At 36.0% G+C, this 24,480-nt stretch overlaps 1 protein-coding gene across 2 annotated transcripts; it reads right to left on the bottom strand.

The window, feature by feature from the left end:
* Window positions 1-4: 4 nt before the first annotated feature.
* LOC109070252 (B-cell receptor CD22-like) lies at window positions 5-24,074 on the bottom strand. 2 transcript variants are annotated; one of them, XM_042717276.1, is made up of 14 exons: window positions 23,786-24,074; window positions 23,393-23,647; window positions 16,996-17,250; window positions 15,199-15,453; window positions 14,832-15,089; window positions 12,220-12,474; window positions 2,623-2,877; window positions 2,442-2,495; window positions 1,286-1,393; window positions 932-1,177; window positions 754-856; window positions 634-679; window positions 324-401; window positions 5-249 (listed from the first exon to the last, which is right to left on the bottom strand). In XM_042717276.1, the coding sequence occupies exons 1-14, from the start codon at window positions 24,057-24,059 to the stop codon at window positions 202-204; spliced, it is 2,490 nt and encodes an 829-aa protein (XP_042573210.1). In that variant the 5' UTR covers window positions 24,060-24,074; the 3' UTR covers window positions 5-201. The 2 variants fall into 2 exon arrangements, with proteins under 2 accessions (XP_042573210.1, XP_042573209.1); XM_042717275.1 differs by lacking the exon at window positions 12,220-12,474 and adding an exon at window positions 7,406-7,660.
* Between the last annotated feature and the right edge of the window lie 406 nt (window positions 24,075-24,480).

Genomic DNA, 24,480 nt, shown 5'->3' with positions numbered 1-24,480 from the left:
TACATTGTTTTAATTTCATTGTTAAATAATGTTCCTGAAACCATAAAGAAATAAAACACTGAAGCGACTCAATGTTCCCCCTCAATCGCCCACAGAGCTCAGGATTGACTCCTTTGTGTTCCGCCTCTTACTGCAGCATCTTCCTTTTGATCTGAACAGGCAATAACATGAAGACAGACTAAATGAAGTTCATCAATTTCATTATAAAACTGTTGTGCATGAGTCTTCAGGAGGTCTGGGATGAAGGGTCTGTGGGAAAGAGAGCGAGAGATCAGTCATGTGATCATGTGATCATGATTGTCTGACTTTGACGTCTCACTTACTGTGAGTGTGCCGTACAGATCAGAGGTCGTGGAGTTGAGTTCAAGAAGTCTGTATGTGTCTTCACTCGATTCAGAGATCTATTGTGAGAGAAAGAGGCAAATTGGTGAAATAAGCAAAATGTACCGCACAATATATATTTCTTAAGTCATCATTTGTCTAAAGAGACAGTAATATCAGTTTATGAATGTTTTTTATTGGCTTGTGTTGATAAAGACTTTGACTAGTTTCCCATTAGCTTGAAACAGATTGAAGCTGATTGATGCTGTGTTTTTGTTTTTCTGTTTAGTTGTATTTGTGTTTTTGATTTACCTGTGTCATTGTGATGTATTCAGATTTAAAACTCCTTAGTTTCTTTCTGTAATAATGACAGACATTATTAGGATATAGACAAATGTATTTGCAAATATCAGAGTTATTTGTGGTTCTCACATTATGAACATGATGATGATGATAGTGATGGTAACAATGATGAATGATACTCCACATTCCACTGTGATCCCAAAAACTTCATGCCAACGGGATCCGTGATGCTCTGAAAGAGAGAAAAGTATCAGCTAAGACTAACTGTCCGAACTGAAGGAAGTTATACAGGTTTGCTCTCCCGAACCTTTAACAGTGACAGTTACAGCGTCTGATCTCTGAGACCCGTGTTGATTGTGAGCTTCACAGTAAAAGCGTCCACTCTGTAGTGCACTGAAACTCTGTCCAGATCCAACAGAGGAGCTTTGATCCTCCTTAAACCAGCTGAAGTTCAGAGCAGGAGGGTTTGAATCACTGCTGCAGATCAGAGTCACTGAATCTCCCTCTGTTTCACCAGATCCATTTATGTACACTGACACATTTTTTGGAGGGTCTAAAAAATGTATCAAATTATTTATTGACATGTCCTGTTAAAATTGCTTAAAATTATTAAAATAATAAAAACCAAGAGTCAGAATATTATGCTTTATAATAAACTCACACATGACATTTAAAGGCACTGCATCAGAGTATTTATCTCCATGTTTATGAGTCACTGATTCTCCCTCCACTATTGGACTGATGGACACCGCTATATTTTTTGGAGCATCTAAAACAGAAAGAATGAAATGTCTCATCAACAGTGATGGTGCAAAAACCGATTGAGAGTATAGTAAGGGTGATGTAGTGTTAACCCGTATCCAGGGACTTTTATTAGGAAAGAGTGTAGCGAGCATTAGTTTGGAAGCAAAGCAGTTCAGCATGGAAAGAGCCGCATATTGCATCAGTTGCTGCAGATAACAGTTCGTCATAAGCACCGCCGCTGGAGTTTTATTGCTGTTACCAGCCTCAGATTGGAAGTAAATTGTGTTTCTGTGCATCTTATAAGAGTGAGTACTGATAATGTCATCATGTTTACTGAGTTCTGATGTCTGTTATTCTCCTTATTATCGAGATATCTGTTTGGTAACATTATGTGAATATGCTAATTCATCCGTGCTAGCTTTATTAATGTATTTGCTGATTTATGATGTGAATGTGAGTCATGTGAGCAACCTAATGCTGGTAAATGTGTATTTTATTGTGTGTTCATATACATTAAGATAGTGGTCTCCAAACTTGGTCCTGGAGGGCCAGTGTCCTGCAGAGATTAGCTCCAACTCTAACTAAACACACCTGAACCAGATAATCAAGGTCTTCCTAGGCATACTAGGAACTTCCAGACAGGCTTGTTGAGGCAAGTTGGAGCTAAACTCCTCAGGAAACTGGTCCTCCAGGACCGAGTTTGTGAGACCCCTGCATTAAGATGTGAGGGAGCCTATAGTTTGCGCAGTAATGCTCTGATAATATGTGCTAAAATGGTGATGTGTAACAGTGATTGCTTTTGTTAGAGCGCTTCGCTTTCGTACAGGAAAACCACATAATTATACCAGCACAATTCCTATGTTACACCCTCATCTAGGGCTGATATATTTATATTAATGAAATTGCAATCGTGATTGTTTGGATGTATTTTTTGTGTGGTGATTTGTTTTTAGTGAATGTACTGTGCTTCCCTGACAAAATGTGCATGACAATCACAGCTTTTGCCTAATTGCGATTGAAATTTTTTATTTTGATTAATCGTGCAGCCCTAGTTATCACCCCCCCCCCCTCACCTGTTTGCATCTCTGCAGATGGACTGATGGACAATGATATGGTCTTTGTTGCATCTAAAAGAGAACATATATTTTTTTTTAAATATCAACAACAATGATATGCATAATAACAATAATTTTGACATTACATACTATGTGTAGAGGACTTTATATCAAAGTTACTGAACCATCATTAACTCACACATGACATTTAAATTCACAGGATCAGAGTCTTTCTCTCCGTGTTTGTTACTGGACTTGCACTTGTATTCTCCACTGTCATCAGAGCTGATGTTTGAGATGCTGTAGTTTCTTCCAGATCCTAAAAATGTTCTTTCTTTAAACCAGCTGATTTCTGCAGGTGGGTTTGAATCACTGCTGCAGCTCAGAGTCACTGAATCTCCCTCCACTATTTCACCAGATGGACTGATGGACACCACTGCATTTCTTGGAGCATCTAAAATAGAAAGAAAATAATAATAATAATAAGATATGTGTGTGTGTGTGTGTGTGTGTGTTTTATCAACAGTGATGAAACAGTGGATCTAGAGGATCTGTTCTCAGATCTTGCACCAGTGTTCACTTACACATCACATTCAGCATCACAGTATCAGAAAGTTTCTCTCCATGTTCATTGATGGACTTGCACTTGTATTCTCCACTGTGATCAGAGCTGATGTTTGAGATGCTGTAGTTTCTTCCAGATCCTACAAATGTTCCTCCTTTAAACCAGCTGATTTCTGCAAGTGGGTTTGAATCACTGCTGCAGTTCAGAGTCACTGAATCTCCCTCCACTATTACACCAGATGGACTGATGGACACTGAGATGTTCTTTGGTGGATCTAAAAGAGAAACAGTTTTCATGAAATATCACAATAAAGTTAACATCACATGCTATGTTTAGAAGATCTAAAGGCCCAAAATGTAAGTTTTGCAGCTACAGATCATTTACTCAGTAAATAACAAAGACATTGCTTGATGACACAGTGACAGAGTGTTGAATCATGGGAGTTTTCTTGTTCCACTACACACTCTTTTTCATGTTATAGGGTTATTTTTGGCGACAGAATCCACAGCAAATGATAAAAAAAAAATAATTGTGGTCCATTACGAATGTGTAAAACGAACAACTGTGGCTTTCTAGATGCTACCAAAGTTAGTTGGCTTTGATGCTACAACTACTACTTCCACATCTTTACAGGAAGTGAACTGTGTTTTCATGGTGTTTACTAGCGCTGGGCGATATGGGAAAAAAATATAGATAATATTGATATTGATAACTATTGTGATGAATGTCAAATATTTATTTCATACAAGTTTAAAGGCAGATGTCTCTCCTTTAGTCAAAACTTGTTCACCTGTTTGGCAGTGTTGGTCATTTCGCAAATCTGAGGTACAGCATTCAAAATATTTATTATAATATTTTTTTTCTACAACAAATGAGTAAACTTAAAATGATTTTCAGTATTTTATCCTTAAAATATCTTAATAGGGAAATTAATTTCTTATTTCCTGCATGTTTTAAAGCAGCGGTCGTCAGATCGCGATCAACTGTTAGGTCTGTAACACTGTACTAGTAGATCCAGAAAATAACAGAAACATTAGTAAAAAAAATAAAAAAATAAATACATTTTTCCATGAATTTCTCACTAATGGGAACTTGCTGTATTCAGAAATGTGTTGATGGTAATGGCATTTTCTTTTCCTCTTACTGTGTATAAAGTTATATTTATAAATGCAGTGATGTTTTGTTTACTACGGAAGTTCTAAGCGGCCATGCATTATGATTTTTTTTCTTTTTGTTTTCTCGTTATAACGACTTAATTTTCTCGTTATCTCGACATAACGAAGTTCGTTTTCTCGTTATAACGACTTAATTTTCTCGTTATCTCGACATAACGAAGTTCGTTTTCTCGTTATAACGACTTAATTTTCTCGTTATCTCGACATAACGAAAGTTTGTTTTTCTCGTTATAACGACATGAAAGTTTTACTGTTGCTATAGTAACGAAACTCAACTTTGACAGGCATCTGATGGACCGCCATGCAGGCGCTCTTACTGTAGCCTATATTTCAGCAAATTTTGCTTCGCCTAGGTAATAATAACGTCTACAATACTGTATAAAAAAAGGCTGATCAATCCTGTTGATTTTTTCCAGAGACAGTACGAAAACGAACGTTTTATTTTTTTGTAATTAACATGTTTTAAATGGCAACACCGCGCCATTAGAGCTGCTTGGATTAACTCACGTTTTAATTTTCCCTTTATATGAAATAAAATTATATATAATTTGTAATTTGTAGTAGTCATTATGTGGCAGATATCATGTGTGTTATAAGCTTCTGTTTGAAAAGAGCGTTCATGTGTACGTGTAGTGTATGTGTGTGTGTGTGTGTAGAAAAAAACCATTACAACATTACAGAACAAAACTGAATTAAATTAGCCTATGGATTTTACATATACTGTACATCACATTTCTCATCAATATGGTTAACAATAAAGATTAGTAATAAGGAAAAGAAGCACATCAGCCTACATCGTTAAATCCCGTCCTACTGTAGATAAACAGAACATCTCCGCTTATTAACTACTTAATCATTAAATTAAAATTAAATTTAAATTAATCATGAGCATAAGAGAAGCACAAATATAATATATAGTGGTGCAAACAGAATACAGTGATGTCAACCTTGGTTTTGATAAGCAGTTATTGATGAATACAGAATGCGTTGGTGAAACTCATGCATCTAGCAGGAACTTAATAAACAAAATATTCATATTGATTCAAGCATTTAACATTTATGAATTAATAAAATGTCAGTAATAAACAAGACTGCACAAATTATAGCGATCACGAGGAAGGTCCGCGTACAGTAAAGTGGATAGTACACAACACCCCATCAGTTATATTCAGGTCTATAGTGCCACCTGGCGCAGTTTTGTAAATTCTTAGAGAAAATTAAGTCGTTATAACGAGGAAACGAACTTCGTTATGTCGAGATAACGAGAAAATTAAGTCGTTATAACGAATAAAACGACCTTCGTTATGTCGAGATAACGAGAAAATTAAGTCGTTATAACGATAAAACGACCTTCGTTATGTCGAGATAACGAGAAAATTAAGTCGTTATAACGAGAAAACAAAAAGAAAAAAAATTATAATGCATGGCCGCTTAGAACTTCCGTAGTTTACAGTGGTAATCAAGGAAACACTGTATCGCTGCTGTTCCATGAGCACCACCTGTGGTCAGAGAGTGGATCTGCATTCTCATTCAGGGGTATGTTTCCCAAAAGCAACTCTGGTTGAAAGTTCCGTCATTACCAATAGAGGTCAATGGAACTAATGAACATAGTTAGCTAACAATGTTTTTGGGAAACACACCCCAGCCCGTCTATTGTTTTTATTTCATGCAGATGTTTTATGTAGGATAATTTCACAAAAGATAAAGTCAGACCATTCTGTTTTTGCTTTACATCTTGAAATGATTTAAGCTAATTCGAAACAAAAGTAGCTGCTCAGGAAACATGTGTTTAACCAAAGTCCCTTTCGAGGAAAGTCTGTTCACTTTTAGGCCATATTTCCAACACCTCCAGGCAGGTATTTTGGGCATCCAAGACCATTTCCTCTCTAAATTAATGGGGGAATCCTAAAATCTCAAAAACTGCTTGCTGAACTCACAATTAAATTACATATTTCAAATCAGCAACTCAGTCTGAAGTGAGCTGCCCCATGAATGAATGTTGTTCCATATGTTAAAATAGTTTTAAAAAGGCTTACTTTTCAGGCTAGACCAGCCACGTGCAGTCATAAGTGCAAGTCTCAGGTTTCTATGGGAACTGGAGCTTTTAATGACTGCTGCAGTGACATGATGACTTTACCAATCAGTGATTGGCTATTTTATTTAGATGGCGGGACTATTCCGCCATATTTGCGTGCGTGGTTTTGCAGTTTTTCCCATTCTTAAATAATAGAAGTGAACCGTCTTTGTATATCTATAGTCTTTGGTGGAGCATATTTGTTTGGGTTGTGATTAAAATGCAGTGGTTGTGTCTGTTTTCAAATAGCTACAGATTTTATGTATTATTATTATTTATTTATAGTTTCTTTGCTTTAAACAAATTAAATCTTTCCGTATGCTTGTAAAATAGAATCTGAATCAGTGCATCACCAATTAAAATAAAGGCCACAAATTGGAAGCACAATCAGGGCTGTCCTTTTTCTATAAAATCTTCAGTAGGTAGATCTTGTCTTTCTGTTTGGCGTCACTAACTCTGTTTCGTTCCACTTTGGTGCATAAACATTATATTGAATGTGTTATTGTTCTATCGAGAGAAAAACATATCGTGATAATTATTGCTATCTTTTTATTGCCGAGCCACAGTGTCTACTGACAACCGAGGGGTAGGGGGGATATGACATCACTGACTGGCGACGCAAAAGACACGGACCATTTCACTGGTTAAAACTAAATTTCTGTGGATTTGAACATTTTTGGAAACTTTTGAGATAAAGTACACAAGTCAACAAAACATATAACTTTGTTCTAGTAGTTTTTGGATATTTCAATGCAAAAATTGTACATATTGTACCTTCAATGTCAAAGTTACTGAACCATCATTAACTCACACATGACGTTTAAAGTCACAGCATCAGAGTATTTCTCTCCATGTTTATTTCTGGACTTGCACTTGTATTCTCCACTGTGATCAGAGCTGATGTTTGTGATGCTGTAGTTTCTTCCAGATCCTACAAATGTTCCTTCTTTAAACCAGCTGATTTCTGCAGGTGGGTTTGAATCACTGCTGCAGCTCAGTGTCACTGAATCTCCCTCCACTATTACACCAGATGGACTGATGATGGAAACCACTGCATTTCTTGGAGCATCTAAAATAGGGAAAAAAAAAAAAAAAGTTTTATCAACAGTGATAAAACACACTGGAACTAGAGGATCTGTTCTCAATTCTTGCACCAGTATTCACTTACACATCACATTCAGCATCACAATATCAGAGTCTTTCTCTCCGTGTTTATTTCTGGACTTGCACTTGTATTCTCCACTGTGATTAGAGCTGATCTTTGAGATGCTGTAGATGCTTCCAGATCCTACAATTGTTCCTTCTTTAAACCAGCTGATTTCTGCAGGTGGGTTTGAATCACTGCTGCAGCTCAGAGTCACTGAATCTCCCTCCACTATTTCACCAGATGGACTGATGGACACTGAGACGTTCTTTGGTGGATCTTAAAGAGAAACAGTTTTCATGAAATATCACAATAAAGTTAACATCACATGCTATGTTTAGAAGATCTAAAGTCCCAAAATGTAAGTTTTACAGCTACAGATCACTTACTCAATAAATAACAAAGACATTGCTTGACGACACAGTGACAGAGTGTTGAATCATGGGAGTTTTCTTTTTCCACTCCACCATCATTTCCGCATTATAGGGTTATTTTTGGCGACAGAATCCACAGCAAATGCTAAAAAAATAACTGTGGTCCATCACGAATGTGTAAAACAAACAACTGTGGCTTTCTAGATGCTACCAAAGATCGTTGGCTTTGATGCTACAACTACTACTTCCACAATTTTATAGGATGTGAACTGTGTTTTCATGGTGTTTACTAGCGCTGGGTGATATGGGGAAAAAATATTGATAATATTGATATAGATAACTATTGTGATAAATGTCAAATATTTTTTTCATACAAGTTTAAAGGCAGACGTCTCTCCTCTGGGCAAAACTTGTTCACCTGTTTGGCAAGTGTTGGTCATTTCACAAATCTGAGGTACAGCATTCAAAATATTTATAATAAAATATTTTTTTTTCTACAACAAACGAGTAAACTTAAAATGATTTTCAGTATTTTATCCTTAAAATATCTTAATAGGGAAATTAATTTATTTTTTCCTGCATGTTTTAAAGCAGCGGTCGTCAGATCTCGTTCAACTGTTAGATCTTTATCACTATCTTAGTAGATACAGAAAATAACAGAAATATTAGTAAATAAAAAAATACATTTCTCCATGAATGTATCACTGAGGGGAACTTGATGTCTTCAGAAATGTTTTGATGGTAATGGCATTTTCTTTTCCTCTTACTGTGTATAAAGTTATATTTATAAATGCAGCGATGTTTTGTTTACAGTGGTAATCAAGGAAACACTGTATCGCTGCTGTTCCATGAGCACCACCTGCTGTCAGAGTGTGGAAACTGCATTCTCATTCAGGGGTACGTTTCCCAAAAGCAACTATGGTTGAAAGTTCCATCATTACCAATAGAGGTCAATGGAACTAATGAACATAGTTAGCTAACAATGTTTTTGGGAAACACACCCCAGCCCGTCTATTGTTTTTATTTCATGCAGATGTTTTATGTAGGATAATTTCACAAAGATAAAGTTAGACCATTCTGTTTTTGCTTTACATCTTGAAATGATTTAATCTATATCAAATCAAATGCTGCTGCTCAGGAAACATGTGTTTAGCCAAAGTCCCTTTCGAGGAAAGTCTGTTCACTTGGAGGCCATATTTCCAACACCTCCGGGCAGGTATTTTGGGCATCTAAGACCATGTCCTCTCTAAATGAATGGGGAAATCCTGAAATCTCAAAAACTGCTTGATGAACTCACAATTAAATTACATATTTCAAATCAGCAACTCAGTCTGAAGTGAGCTGCCCCATGAATGAATGTTGTTCCTTATGTTAAAATAGTTTTAAAAAGGCTTACTTTTCAGGCTAGACCAGCTACGTGCAGTCATAAGCGCAAGTCTCAGGTTTCTATGGGAACTGGAGCTTTTCACGACTATTGCAGTGACACGATGGCTTTACCAATCAGTGATTGGCTATTTTATTTAGATGGCGGGACTATTCCGCCATATTGCGTGTTGCAGTTTCTCCCATTCTTAAGTAATAGAAGTGAACCGTCTTTGTATATCTATAGTCTTTGGTGGAGCATATTTGTTTGGGTTGTGATTAAAATGCAGTGGTTGTGTCTGTTTTCAAATAGCTACAGATTTTATTTATGTATTATTATTATTTAAATATAGTTTCTTTGCTTTAAACAAATTAAATCTTTCCGTATGCTTGTAAAATAGAATCTGAATCAGTGCATCACCAATTAAAATAAAGGCCACAAATTGGAAGCACAATCAGGGCTGTCCTTTTTCTATAAAATCTTCAGCAGGTAGATCTTGTCTTTCCGTGTGGCGTCACTAACTCTGTTTCGTTCCACTTTGGTGCATAAACATTATATTGAATGTGTTATTGTTCTATCGAGAGAAAAACATATCGTGATAATTATTGCTATCTTTTCATTGCCGAGCCACAGTGCCTACTGACAACCGAGGGGTAGGGGGGATATGACATCACTGACTGGCGACGCAAAAGACACAGACCATTTCACTGGTTAAAACTGAATTTCTGTTTTTTTGATTTTTTTTGGATTTTTTTGTGAAGTACACAAGTCAACAAAACATATAACTTTGTTCTAGTAGTTTTTGGATATTTCAATGCAAAAATTTTACATATTTTACCTTCAACACTGTAAAACCCGACAAGTAACTTAACTCAAACCGTTTGAGTAAACAGATATCCTTAAAAACCTGACAAGTTGGGTTTACTCAAACCGTTTGAGGAAACCGATTGCCTTAAACCATTTAAGTTTTAAAACTAACACACTGTAAAACCCGACAAGTAACGTAACTCAAACCTTTTGTGTAAACAAATATCCTTAAAAACATGACAAGTTGGGTTTACTCAAACCGTTTGAGGAAACCGATTGCCTTAAAACCATTTAAGTTTTAAAACTTAACAGTTATGAGTACTCTGAACTTAATTCAGTTGAGTTCACTGAAAGAAGATATACATTGCAATTAAGTAATTAAGTGATTAATTGAGTGATAATTGAGCATTAGTGATGAACAGCTGCTGTTAACAAACAGAATTACTGAAGAAAAGAGAAACACAAGGACTACTACAACTGACTTCAGACACAGCCTTAGATAAAATAAACTGAAATAAAATACATTAAATCTCTGAAGATCTGATTAAACAACCCCACAAACAGCATCACCAGCTCCACTTATTAATAACCAGACTGACTTTATTTCTGTCAGAGGTCTACAGAAGATCTGATTGAGAATTAACTAAGGTTTAGATGTTGATTTATGTTTTCATTTAAAGTAACCATGTTAGAGATCAGTGTTTGCTTTAGTTGGGCTCTTGACCCTTGATTTCTGTCTTAGTTTTTTCTTTGGCTGTTGTAACCATTTGTTGTAACTCAAAAGCCCAGTGAAAATATCGTCAGGTGTTATACACACACACAATCACACTCTTAGAAGCTGCTTTTATCCAAAGCAACTTACAGTGCATTCAGGTTAGCATTTTTTTTTATTTAACATGTACCTAGATGTTGGTTGTTATACTGTATATTGGTGATGATAATCATCAATTAGTGAACTGTTTGAAGTAAGTGTTGTGTAATTAATTGGATTGATTACAGTAAAAGTGATTTTGAGATCCAGTGGTTCTGTGATAATCAGTTAATATAAAGAACTTTCCAAACAGTTTGATTTTCTGTGGTGTCACTTAGTCACACACAGACATCAATAATCAGCATATGAACCTCAACAATGGTGACCATAAAAAAAATAAAATAATGCAGCAGAGCATGCTGGGAGCCATGGATGAGTTTTGTACTACAATAGTGGCCAGGATGCATTGCAGAATGTTTTTTTTTTTTTTTCGTAACCATTGTTGAGGTTCATATTCTGATTATTGATGTCTGTGTGTGACTAATTGACACCATAGAAAACCAAACTGTTATGAAAGTTCTTTATATTAACTGATTATGAAAAAACCATTGACTTTTTGAATGGCTTTCATTGTAATTAACTGAACTAACTATAGAACACCTATTTAGTAAGATTTTAAACTTTGAACAGCTCTATAACTGATGATTATCATCACCAATATGCTGTATAACAACCAATACCTGATCATATTTTCTCTGGGTTTTTTGAGTTATAACAAACATGTTTCAAAAACACATGGTTACAATGTCCAAAAAAAAAAAAATAATAATCTAAGACAGAAATCAAGGGTCAAGAGCCCAACTAAAGCAAACACTGATCTCTAACATGGTTACTTCAAATGAAACAATAAATCAACATCTAAACCTTAGTTAATTCTCAATAAGATCTTCTGTAGACATCTGACAGCAATAAAGTCAATCTGGTTATTAATAAGTGGAGCTGGTGATGCTGTTTGTTAACAGCAGCTGTTCATCACTAAAGCTCAATCAGCACTTAATTAATCACTTGATTACATAATTGCAAAGTTTTAAAACTTACATGGTTTAAGTAAAGGGTTTGAGTTACTGTGACTTGTCAGGTTTTACAGTGAATGTCAAAGTTACTGAACCATCATTAACTCACAGATGACGTTTAAAGTCACAGCATCAGAGTATTTCTCTCCATGTTTATTTCCGGACTTGCACTTGTATTCTCCACTGTGATCAGAGCTGATGTTTGTGATGCTGTAGTTTCTTCCAGATCCTACATACGTTGTTCCTTTAAACCAGATGATTTCTGCAGGTGGGTTTGAATCACTGCTGCAGTTCAGAGTCACTGAATCTCCCTCCACTATTACACCAGATGGACTGATGATGGACACCACTGCATTTCTTGGAGCATGTATAATTGGTGCAGCTAAGAGTAAAAGAAGTTTTATCAACAGTGATAAAACACACTGGAACTAGAGGATCTGTTCTCAATTCTTGCACCAGTATTCACTTACACATCACATTCAGCATCGCAATATCAGAGTCTTTCTCTCCATGTTTATTTCTGGACTTGCACTTGTATTCTCCACTGTGATTAGAGCTGATCTTTGAGACGCTGTAGATGCTTCCAGATCCTACAATTGTTCCTTCTTTAAACCAGCTGATTTCTGCAGGTGGGTTTGAATCACTGCTGCAGCTCAGAGTCACTGAATCTCCCTCCACTATTACACCAGATGGACTGATGGACACTGAGACACTCTTTGGAGGGTCTAAAAGAGAAACAGTTTTCATGAAATATCACAATAAAGTTAACATCACATGCTATGTTTAGAAGATCTAAAGTCCCAAAATGTAAGTTTTACAGCTACAGATCACTTACACAATAAATAACAAAGACATTGCTTGATGACACAGTGACAGAGTGTTGAATCATGGGAGTTTTCTTGTTCCACTCCACAGTCATGTCCGCGTTATAGGGTTATTTTTGGCGACAGAATCCACAGCAAATGATAAAAAAAATAATTGTGGTCCATTACGAATGTGTAAAACAAACAACTGTGGCTTTCTAGATGCTACCAAAGATTGTTGGCTTTGATGCTACAACTACTACTTCCACATTTTTAGAGGAAGTGAACTGTGTTTTCATGGTGTTTACTAGCGCTGGGTGATATGGGGAAAAAATCTTGATAATATTGTTATCGATAACTTTTGTGATAAATGTCAAATATTTATTTCATACAAGTTTAAAGGCAGATGTCTCTCCTCTGGGCAAAACTTGTTCACCTGTTTGGCAAGTGTTGGTCATTTCGCAAATCTGAGTTACAGAATTCAAAATATTTATAATAATATTTTTTTTTCTACAACAAATGAGTGAACTTAAAATGATTTTCAGTATTTTATCCTTAAAATATCTTAATAGGGAAATTTATTTCTTATTTCCTGCATGTTTTAAAGCAGCGGTCGTCAGATCGCGATCAACTGTTAGATCTGTATCACTGTACTAGTAGATCCAGAAAATAACAGAAATATTAGTAAATAAAAAAAAGACATTTCTCCATGAATGTATCACTGAGGGGAACTTGCTGTCTTCAGAAATGTTTCGATGGTAATGGCATTTTCTTTTCCTGTTACTGCATATAAAGTTATATTTATAAATGCAGCGATGTTTTGTTTACAGTGGTAATCAAGGAAACACTGTATCGCTGCTGTTCCATGAGCACCACCTGCTGTCAGAGTGTGGAACTGCATTCTCATTCAGGGGTACGTTTCCCAAAAGCAACTATGGTTGAAAGTTCCATCATTACCAATAGAGGTCAATGGAACTAATGAACATAGTTAGCTAACAATGTTTTTGGGAAACACACCCCAGCCCGTCTATTGTTTTTATTTCATGCAGATGTTTTATGTAGGATAGTTTCACAAAGGATAAAGTCAGACCATTCTGTTTTTGCTTTACATCTTGAACTGATTTAAGCTAATTCGAATCAAAAGCAGCTGCTCAGGAAACATGTGTTTAGCCAAAGTCCCTTTCGAGGAAAGACTGTTCACTTGGAGGCCATATTTCCAACACCTCCGGGCAGGTATTTTGGGGCATCCAGACCACCATGTCCTCTCTACATGAATGCTTGGGGTCCTCTCTAAATGAATGGGGGAATCCTGACATCTCAAAAACTGCTTGATGAACTCACAATTAAATTACATATTTCAAATCAGCAACTCAATCTGAAGTGAGCTGCCCCATGAATGTTGTTCCTTATGCTAAAATAGTGTTAAAAAGGCTTACTTTTCAGGCTAGACCAGCTACGTGCAGTCATAAGTGCAAGTCTCAGGTTTCTATGGGAACTGGAGCTTTTAACGACTGCTGCCGTGACACGATGACCTTACCAATCAGTGATTGGCTATTTTATTTAGATGGCGGGACTATTCCACCATATTGCGTGTTGCAGTTTCTCCCATTCTTAAGTAATAGAAGTGAACCGTCTTTGTATATCTATAGTCTTTGGTGGAGCATATTTGTTTGGGTTGTGATTAAAATGCAGTGGTTGCCTCTATTTTCAAATAGCTACAGATTTTATTTATGTATTATTATTATTTAAATATAGTTTCTTTGCTTTAAACAAATTAAATCTTTCCGTATGCTTGTAAAAAGAATATGAATTAGCATGAAAAATCATGATCAGTGCATCACCAATTAAAATAAAGGCCACAAATTGGAAGCACAATCAGGGCTGTCCTTTTTCTATAAAATCTTCAGTAGGTAGATCTTGTCTTTCCGTGTGGCGTCACTAACTCTGTTTCGTTCCACTTTGGTGCATAAACATTATATTGAACGTATTATTGTTCTATCGAGAGAAAAAAAATATATTTTCTTCTTATTGTCGAGCCCCAGTGTCTAATTACAACCGAGGGTGGGGGGGTATGACACCATTGACTGAAAGAAACGGGCCATTTCACTGGTTAAAACTGTGAATTTCTCTGGATCTGAACATTTTTGGAAACTTTTGGGATAAAGTACACAAGTCAACAAAACATATAACTCTGTTCTAGTAGTTTTTGGATATTTCAATGCAAAAATATTACATATTGTACCTTCAATGTCAAAGTTACTGAACCATCATTAACTCACACATGACGTTTAAAGTCACAGCATCAGAGTATTTCTTTCCTTGTTCATTGATGGACTTGCACTTGTATTCTTCACTGTGATCAGAGCTGATGTTTGAGATGCTGTAGTTTCTTCCAGATCCTACAAACGTTCCTTCTTTAAACCAGATGATTTCTGTGGGTGGGTTTGAATCACTGCTGCAGCTCAGAGTCACTGAATCTCCCTCCACTATTACACCAGATGGACTGATGATGGACACCACTGCATTTCTTGGAGCATCTAAAATAGAAAATAAAAAAATACATAAAAAACAAAGTTTCATCAACAGTGATAAAACACACTGGAACTAGAGGATCTGTTCTCAGATCTTGCACCAGTATTCACTTACACATCACATTCAGCATCGCAATATCAGAGTCTTTCTCTCCATGTTTATTTCTGGACTTGCACTTGTATTCTCCACTGTGATTAGAGCTGATCTTTGAGATGCTGTAGTTTCTTCCAGATCCTACAAACGTTCCTTCTTTAAACCAGATGATTTCTGTGGGTGGGTTTGAATCACTGCTGCAGATCAGAGTCACTGAATCTCCCTCCACTATTTCACCAGATGGACTGATGGACACTGAGACACTCTTTGGTGGATCTAAAAGAGAAACAGTTTTCATGAAATACCACAATAAAGTTAACATCACATGCTATGTTTAGAAGATCTAAAGGCCCAAAATATTTATAAGTTTTGTATCTACAGATCACTTACTCAATAAATAACAAAGACATTGCTTGATGACACAGTGACAGTGTGTTGAATCATGGGAGTTTTCTTGTTCCACTCCACAGTCATTTTTGCGTTATATGGTTATTTCTTTTGGCAACAGAATTCACAGCAAATGATAAAGAATAATTGTGGTCCATCATGAATGTGTAAAACAAACAAATGTGGCTTTCTAGATGCTATCAAAGATTGTTGGCTTTGATGCTACAACTACTACTTCCACATTTTTACAGGAAGCGAACTGTGTTTTCATGGTGTTTACTAGCGCTGTTTGGCAAGTGTTGGTCATTTCGCACATCTGAGGTACAGCATTCAAAATATTTATAATAATAATAATAAAAATTCTACACCAAATGAGTAAACTTAATTATGATCATTTTCAATCTTTTAAAAATATCTCAATAGGGAAATTGATTTCTTATTTCCTGCATGTTCTAAAGCAGCAGTTGCCAGATCGCGATCAACTGTTAAATCCGTATCACTGTCCCAGTGGACCCAGAAAATACCAGAAACATTAGTACAAAAAAAATCCAACTCACAAAAAGTTACTAGTAGACTAATGATTATATTTTAGTTAACTGGACAATTAAATGCAAAAATGTTGGCTTAACTAGTGAAAAGACATTGGTTCAACAATCGTTGGACCAACCTAGTATTAATTGTAAATTTGATTTGTAAATGCAAGTTAACAAGCATACAAGTTGGGTTGGAGGTTGGAGCATGCGCACTGTAATGACCACAAAGTTGGCGCATGTGCAATGAAGTGAGCATATTTGTTTGGGTTGTGATTAAAATGCAGTGGTAGCCTCTGTTTTCAAATAGCTACAGATTTTATTTTATTTTTGTTTTATTATTTATTTATTTATTATTTTGCTTTAAAAAAAATCAATCAGTGAATATGCTTGTAAAAAGAATCTGAATTAGCATGAAAAATCACGATCAGTGAATCACCAATTAAAATAAAGGCCACAAATTGGAAGCACAATCAGGGCTGTCTTTTTCTATAAATTCTTCAGTACGTAGATCTTCTCTTACCGTATGGGTCACTAACATTGTTTTATTCCACTTTGGTGCATAAACATTATATTGAATGTGTTATTGTTCTATCGAGAGAAAAACATATTGTGATAATTATTGCTATCTTTTTATTGCCGAGCCCCAGTGTCTAATTACAACCAAGGGTAGGTGGATATGACATCACTGACCGGCGACGCAAAAGACACGGACCATTTCACTGGTTAAAACTGTGAATTTCTCTGGATTTGAACATTTTTAAAAACATTTTTGGGATATTCTAAGTACATAAGTCAACAAAACATATAAGTCTGTTCTAGTAATTTGTGAATATTTCAATGCAAAAATTTTACATATTGTACATTCAATGTCAAAGTTACTGAACCATCATTAACTCACACAAGACATTTAAAGTCACAGCATCAGAGTATTTCTTTCCAAGTTTATTTCTGGACTTGCACTTGTATTCTCCTCTGTGATCAGAGCTGATGTTTGAGATGCTGTAGTTTCTTCCAGATCCTACAAACATTGTTCCTTTAAACCAGATGATTTCTGCAGGTGGGTTTGAATCACTGCTGCAGCTCAGAGTCACTGAATCTCCCTCCACTATTACACCAGATGAACTGATGGACACTGAGACGTTCTTTGGTGGATCTTAAAGAGAAACAGTTTTCATGAAATATCACAATAAAGTTAACATCACATGCTACGTTTAGAAGATCTAAAGGCCCAAAATATTTATAAGTTTTGTATCTACAGATCAAAAACAGAAAAATAACAAAGACATTGCTTAATGACACAGTGACAGAGTGTTAGAAAAATAACCATTTTTGCGTTATATGGTTATTTTTTTTTTGGCAACAGAATCCTCAGCAAATGATAAAAAAAAATTATTGTGGTCCATTATGAATGTGTAAAACAAACAACTGTGGCTTTCTAGATGCTACCAAAGATCGTTGGCTTTGATGCTACAACTACTACTTCCACATCTTTAGAGGAAGTGAACTGTGTTTTCATGGTGTTTACTAGGGCTGGGCGATATGGGAAAAAAAATATTGATAATATTGTTATCGATAACTGTTGTGATAAATGTCAAATATTTATTTCATACAAGTTTAAAGGCAGACGTCTCTCCTCTGGTCAAAACTTGTTCACCTGTTTGGCAAGTGTTGGTCATTTCGCAAATCTGAGGTACAGCATTCAAAATATTTATAATAATATATTTTTTTTTTTCTACAACAAATGAGTAAACTTAAATGATTTTCAGTATTTTATCCTTAAAATATCTTAATAGGGAAATTAATTTCTTATTTCCTGCATGTTTTAAAGCAGCGGTCGTCAGATCACGATCAACTGTTAGATCTGTATCACTGTACTAGTAGATCCAGAAAATAACAGAAATATTAGTAAACAAAATTCTCCATGAATGTATCACTGAGGGGAACTTGCTGTCTTCAGAAATGTTTTTATGGTAATGGCATTTTCTTTTCCTGTTACTGCATATAAAGTTATATTTATAAATGCAGCGATGTTTTGTTTACAGTGGTAATCAAGGAAACACTGTATCGCTGCTGTTCCATGAGCACCACCTGCTGTCAGACAGTGGATCTGCATTCTCATTCAGGGGTACGTTTCCCAAAAGCAACTATGGTTGAAAGTTCCGTCATTACCAATAGAGGTCAATGGAACTAATGAACATAGTTAGCTAACAATGTTTTTGGGAAACACACCCCAGCCCGTCTATTGTTTTTATTTCATGCAGATGTTTTATGTAGGTTAATTTCACAAAAGATAAAGTCAGACCATTCTGTTTTTGCTTTACCTCTTGAAATGATTTAATCTATATCAAATCAAAAACAGCTGCTCAGAAAACGTGTGTTTATCCAAAGTCCCTTTCGAGGAAAGACTGTTCACTTGGAGGCCATATTTCCAACACCTCCGGGCAGGTTTTTTTGGGCATCCAAGACCAAGTCCTCTCTAAATTAATGGGGGAATCCTGAAATCTCAAAAACTGCTTGCTGAACTCAGAATTAAATTACATATTTCAAATCAGCAACTCAATCTGAAGTGAGCTGTCCCATAAATGTTGTTCCTTATGCTAAAATAGCGTTAAAAAGGCTTACTTTTCAGGCTAGACCAGCCACGTGCAATCATAAGCGCAAGTCTCAGGTTTCTATGGGAACTGGAGCTTTTAACGACTATTGCAGTGACACGATGGCTTTACCAATCAGTGATTGGCTATTTTATTTAGATGGCGGGACTATTCCACCATATTGCGTGTTGCAGTTTCTCCCATTCTTAAGTAATAGAAGTGAACCGTCTTTGTATATCTATAGTCTTTGGTGGAGCATATTTGTTTGGGTTGTGATTAAAATGCAGTGGTTGCCTCTATTTTCAAATAGCTACAGATTTTATTTTTTTTTGTATTATTATTTTTATTTATTTATAGTTTCTTTGCTTTAAACAAATTAAATCTTTCCATATGCTTGTAAAATAGAATCTGAATCAGCATGAAAAATCATGATCAGTGCATCACCAATTAAAATAAAGGCCACAAATTGGAAGCACAATCAGGGCTGTCCCTTTTCTATAAAATCTTCAGTAGGTAGATCTTGTCTTTCCATGTGGGTCACTATAGCTGTTTTGTTGCACTTTGGTGAATAAATATTATATTGAACGTGTTATTGTTCTATCGAGAGAAAAAATATATATTGTCATAATTATTGCTATATTTTTATTGCCGAGCCCCAGTGTCTAATTACAACCGAGGGTGGGGGGGTATGACACCATTGACATTGACAAATCACTGAACAGCAATGCAAAAGACACGGACCATTTCACTGGTTAAAACTGTGAATTTCTCTGGATTTGAACATTTTTGGAAACTTTTGGGATAAAGTACAACAAAACATATAACTCTGTTCTAGTAGTTTTTGGATATTTCAATGCAAAAATTGTACATATTATACGTACACTCTAAAAACTACTGGGTTAAATATAACCCAGCGCTGGGTTATTTTGACCAGAGGTGGGTAGTCCAGGTGCCAAAAAGTAAAAGTCCTGACATATTTTTGCTCCACCCATGAGCTAAGCAGCTATTTTCACCAAAGGAGAAACCAAGTCATTCCTTTCAAGTCACAAACGAGTATGAAGTCAAATCCCAAGTCCCCAAAGAGTTAAAAGTTAATGAGATAATTAAGTGGCTAATTAAATGATGATTGTGCTTAGTGATGAACACCTGCTGTTATTGAGAATTACAGAAGATCAGATGTTGATGTTTTATTGGTTAAAATGATGAACCATCATGGAGATCAGTGTTTGCTTTAGTTGGACTCTTGACCCTTGACTTGCTGTGTTAGATCTCTCTCTGTAGAAATGCACATGGTATTGTACAATGATGAGATATCAGCTGTTTATATATGATGAAATAAGCCTCATGAGCTGGCCTGATTTCGCTAAAATTGACTTTCTTCCATTTATATGTTTAGTTTTTTGTAATAAGTATTTTGTGATACTGCAAATTGTGTTGTTCTAATAGATATAGTGAATGAATGAATATATATATATATATATATATATATATATTATAATATATAGTATATATATTATATATATATATATAATACAAATTATTCAACACTGTACTTAGTTCAGGCTGCTTTCCTGACATCTGGAGCCGTGGACTCATCACCTCTATTCACAAGAGTGGAGACAAATTGGACCCTAATAATTTCAGAGGCATTTGTGTGAGCAGTAATCTGGGGAAGTTATTTAGCAGTATTTTAAACCATAGAATGGTAAACTTCCTTAACAAGCACTTTGTCCTGAGCCCGAGTCAGATTAGCTTCCTTCCAAATCACAGAACGACTGACCACATTTACACCCTACACACCCTAATCAATAAACACGTAAAACAGACCAAAAATGGAAAAAATATTTGCATGCTTTGTCGATTTCAAAAAAGCATTTGATTCTATTTGGCACGACAGATTATATTATAAGCTTTTACAAAGTGGTGTAGGGGGTAAAGTTTTTTGACATTATAAAATCAATGTATTCAAACAACAAATGTGCGATCCGAATTGGCAACAAACATACAGAATTCTTCACCCAGAAAAGAGGAGTGCGGCAGGGCTGTAGCCTGAGTCCAACGCTGTTCAAAATTTACATTAATGAATTAGCGGTGCAGTTGGAACAGTCTAGAGCCCCTGGACTCTCTCTACAAGACAAAAACATCAAGCTTTTGCTGTACGCAGATGATCTGGTGCTGCTGTCGTCCACCCCACAGGGACTACAGCAGCACCTGGACCTGCTGGACAACTACTGCCAGAACTGGGCCCTGGCAGTAAACCTCAAAGAAGAACATTATTGTGTTTTTTGAGGAGCCCAGATGTCAGGAACACAGATACCAGTTCAGTCTAGCCAGCACCGCCCTAGAACACACGATGCAGTACACTTACCTCAGCCTGATCCTCACTGCATCGGGGAGTTTCAGTTCGGTAGTGAATGCTCTCAAAGATAAAGCTCGAAGAGCTCTATACGCAATCAAGAAAAATTCCAAAATATTGAAATACCGCTTCCAATTTGGTGTAAAATCTTTGATAGTGTGATTCAGCCCATAGCGCTGTATGGAAGTGAGGTTTGGGGTCCACTCAGTCATTTGTGTGATCAGAGCTACACTAGATGGGACAGACATCCAACAGAAGTCCTACACACAGAATTCTGCAAAATGATTCTAAAATTACAAAGAAAAACTCCCAATAATGCATGTAGGGCAGAATTAGGCCGATTCGCATTGATTATCAATATGAATAAAAGATCCCTCAAATTCTGGATGCATCTTAAGTCCCACAGAATCACTACATTTTAAAGCGCTACAAACCCAAGAACTGAATCCTGAAAAGAGTCCACTCAGTCAGCTAGTTCTGAGACTTACTAACCTGACTAACTCTACTAACACTAGCCAGTCTCAAACCAGCACTGCTTCTCACCCGAACATCAAAATAAATCAAATTATCAAACAATCTAAAAATACATATCTGGAACATTGGGATCAAGAAACTAAAACACAAAGTAAATTACAATTCTATCTTACTCTAAAATCAGATTATGAATGTGAAGATTATCTCCAGAGTGTCAGAGACACAAAGCAGAGACAGATCCTGAGCAAGTACAGGCTCAGTGAGCACAGTCTAGCCATCGAGACGGGCAGACACAGAGAGAGCTGGTTATCCAGAGAGCAAAGAGTGTGTGTTCACTGTCAGACAGTAGAGATCGAGATAGAGACGCACTTCCTCCAGCACTGTCAGAAATACATGTCCATAAGAGACCTATACTTCAACAAATTCACCAATTTAATAAAGAACTTTACAGCCATTAGTGAAACAGAACAAACAAAGATAATATTAGGAGAGGGACACACAGCAGCACTGGCTGCAAGATGTGTGGATGTGCCACAGCCTGAGAGACAGCAGGTGAACGTGTGTGTGTGTGTGTGTGTGTGTGTGACCTCAGTGTGTCTGACCCTATTGTGCACCACAGTCATCCTTAATGTGTTTGTGTGTTTCTACAGTATGTAAGTTAAAGACTGTGGTATCAAATGTTCACACATTATAATTTGTTATAGTTTAATATTCTAAGATGTTATAATATTCAATTCCATTACTGTGATGTTCATTTAATTATTATTATTGTTATTTATATATTTTTTTCTATATATATATATACACTAAGCTTTGGCAATATTGTATCATTTACATTCATGCCAATAAAACAATATTGAATTGAAATGAATTGAATTAATACACATTTTTCTTTGTAACTACTGTGCTATTTAGACACACTCAGACATCAAGAACCAGTATACAAATCTCAACAATGGTGACAATCAACAAAATGCTTCATGCTGCAATGCATGCTGGGTAACACCATAGTAAAAACTCCCATCATGCACTGATATGCATGTATGAAAAATGATTGCCACCACTGCTGAGGATCATATGATAAGTGTTGTTTTATAGAATCGTGTTATACGTGTTCTTGTATAGTTTTCTGAGCTAATACAACTTCTTTTATTTTATTTGTTTAATAGGCCTTGTTATTTTTCTTTTTTTTTCCAGTTCTACAGTACCTGAATGTCAGTTAATAAACCAAAAAGAAAGACCACTTTATGATGTTCACTTATCATGAGTTATTAGCAGAAATCGCAAGTTACTCTGCTACTTCAAACTTTTGATTCAGCAATGCACAAATGTTTGCTGTGAAACAATACTGCAATCACTTAGAAACAAGCTACTTTGAATTATTAAAAGGGTCAAGATACTAATTAAAGCAAACCTTGACCACAGTTATGGTGGCATCTTGTGTGTGTTTAAAAAAAAAAAAAAAATTCAGTTGATTTCATCTAAGGCTGTGGCTGAAGTCAGTCTTAGTTCTTATGTTTCACTTTTCTTCAGTGATGTTGATTGTTAACAGCAGATGTTCATCACTATTGTGCAATCATCATTTCATGAATCACTTAATTAGCTCATTAACTTTAACTCTTTGAGGACTTGAGATTTAATTTGAGACTTGCTTGTGACTTGAAAGAAATGACTTGGTTCTCCTCTGGTTAAAACAGCTTGCTGAGTTCATGGGTGGAATAAACATATGGCAGGACTTTTACTTTCTGACCCCTGGACTTTATACCTCTGCCAACCGCTGGGTAAAAACAACCCAACCGTTGGGTTGGTCCCTTTTTAACACAGCATTTTTTAGAGTGTACAATGTCAAAGTTACTGAAGCTTTATTAACTCACACATGACGTTTAAAGTCACAGCAGAGTATTTCCATCCATTTTTATTTCTAGACTTGCACTTGTATTCTCCACTGTGATTAGAGCTGATCTTTGAGATGTTGTAGATTCTTCCAGATCCTAAAAACGTTATTTCTTTAAACCAGCTGATTTCTGCAGGTGGGTTTGAATCACTGCTGCAGCTCAGAGTCACTGAATCTCCCTCCACTATTACACCAGATGGACTGATGATGGACACTGAGATGTTCTTTGTTGCATCTAAAAGATAAAACAAATTTAATTAAATATCAACAATAATATACACAACAATAACTAATAATAATAACAATAATTTTGACATTACTTACTATGTTTAGAGTACTTTATATTAAAGTTACTGAACGATCATTAACTCACAGATGACGTTTAAAGTCACAGCAGAGTATTTCCATCCATGTTTATTTCTAGACTTGCACTTGTATTCTCCACTGTGATCAGAGCTGATGTTTGAGATGCTGTAGTTTCTTCCAGATCCTACAAACGTTCCTCCTTTAAACCAGATGATTTCTGCAGGTGGGTTTGAATCACTGCTGCAGCTCAGAGTCACTGAATCTCCCTCCACTATTTCAACAGATGGACTGATGGACACTGAGACGTTCTTTGGTGCATCTAAAAGAGAAACAGTTTTCATGAAATATCACAATAAAGTTAACATCACATGCTATGTTTAGAAGATCTAAAGGCCCAACATGTAAGTTTTGCAGCTACAGATCACTTACTCAATAAATAACAAAGACATTGCTTGATGACACAGTGACAGAGTGTGGAATCATGGGAGTTTTCTTGTTCCACTCCACAGTCTTTTTCACGTTATAGGGTTATTTTCGGCAACAGAATTCACAGCAAATGATAAAGAATAATTGTGGTCCATCACGAATGTGTAAAACGAACAACTGTGGCTTGCTAGATGCTACCAGAGATCGTTGGCTTTGATTCTTTAACTACTACTTCCACATTTTAACAGGAAGAATCAGAATCGGAATCAGAATTAGCTTTATTGCCAGGTATGTTTACACATACAAGGAATTTGTTTTCGTGACAGAAGCTTCCGC

Source organism: Cyprinus carpio, chromosome B1, assembly GCF_018340385.1.
Source record: "Cyprinus carpio isolate SPL01 chromosome B1, ASM1834038v1, whole genome shotgun sequence".
NCBI classification, from domain to species: Eukaryota; Metazoa; Chordata; class Actinopteri; order Cypriniformes; family Cyprinidae; genus Cyprinus; species Cyprinus carpio.
Note: the sequence above shows the minus strand (reverse complement) of the source record. Positions and strands in the feature narration are given on the sequence as shown.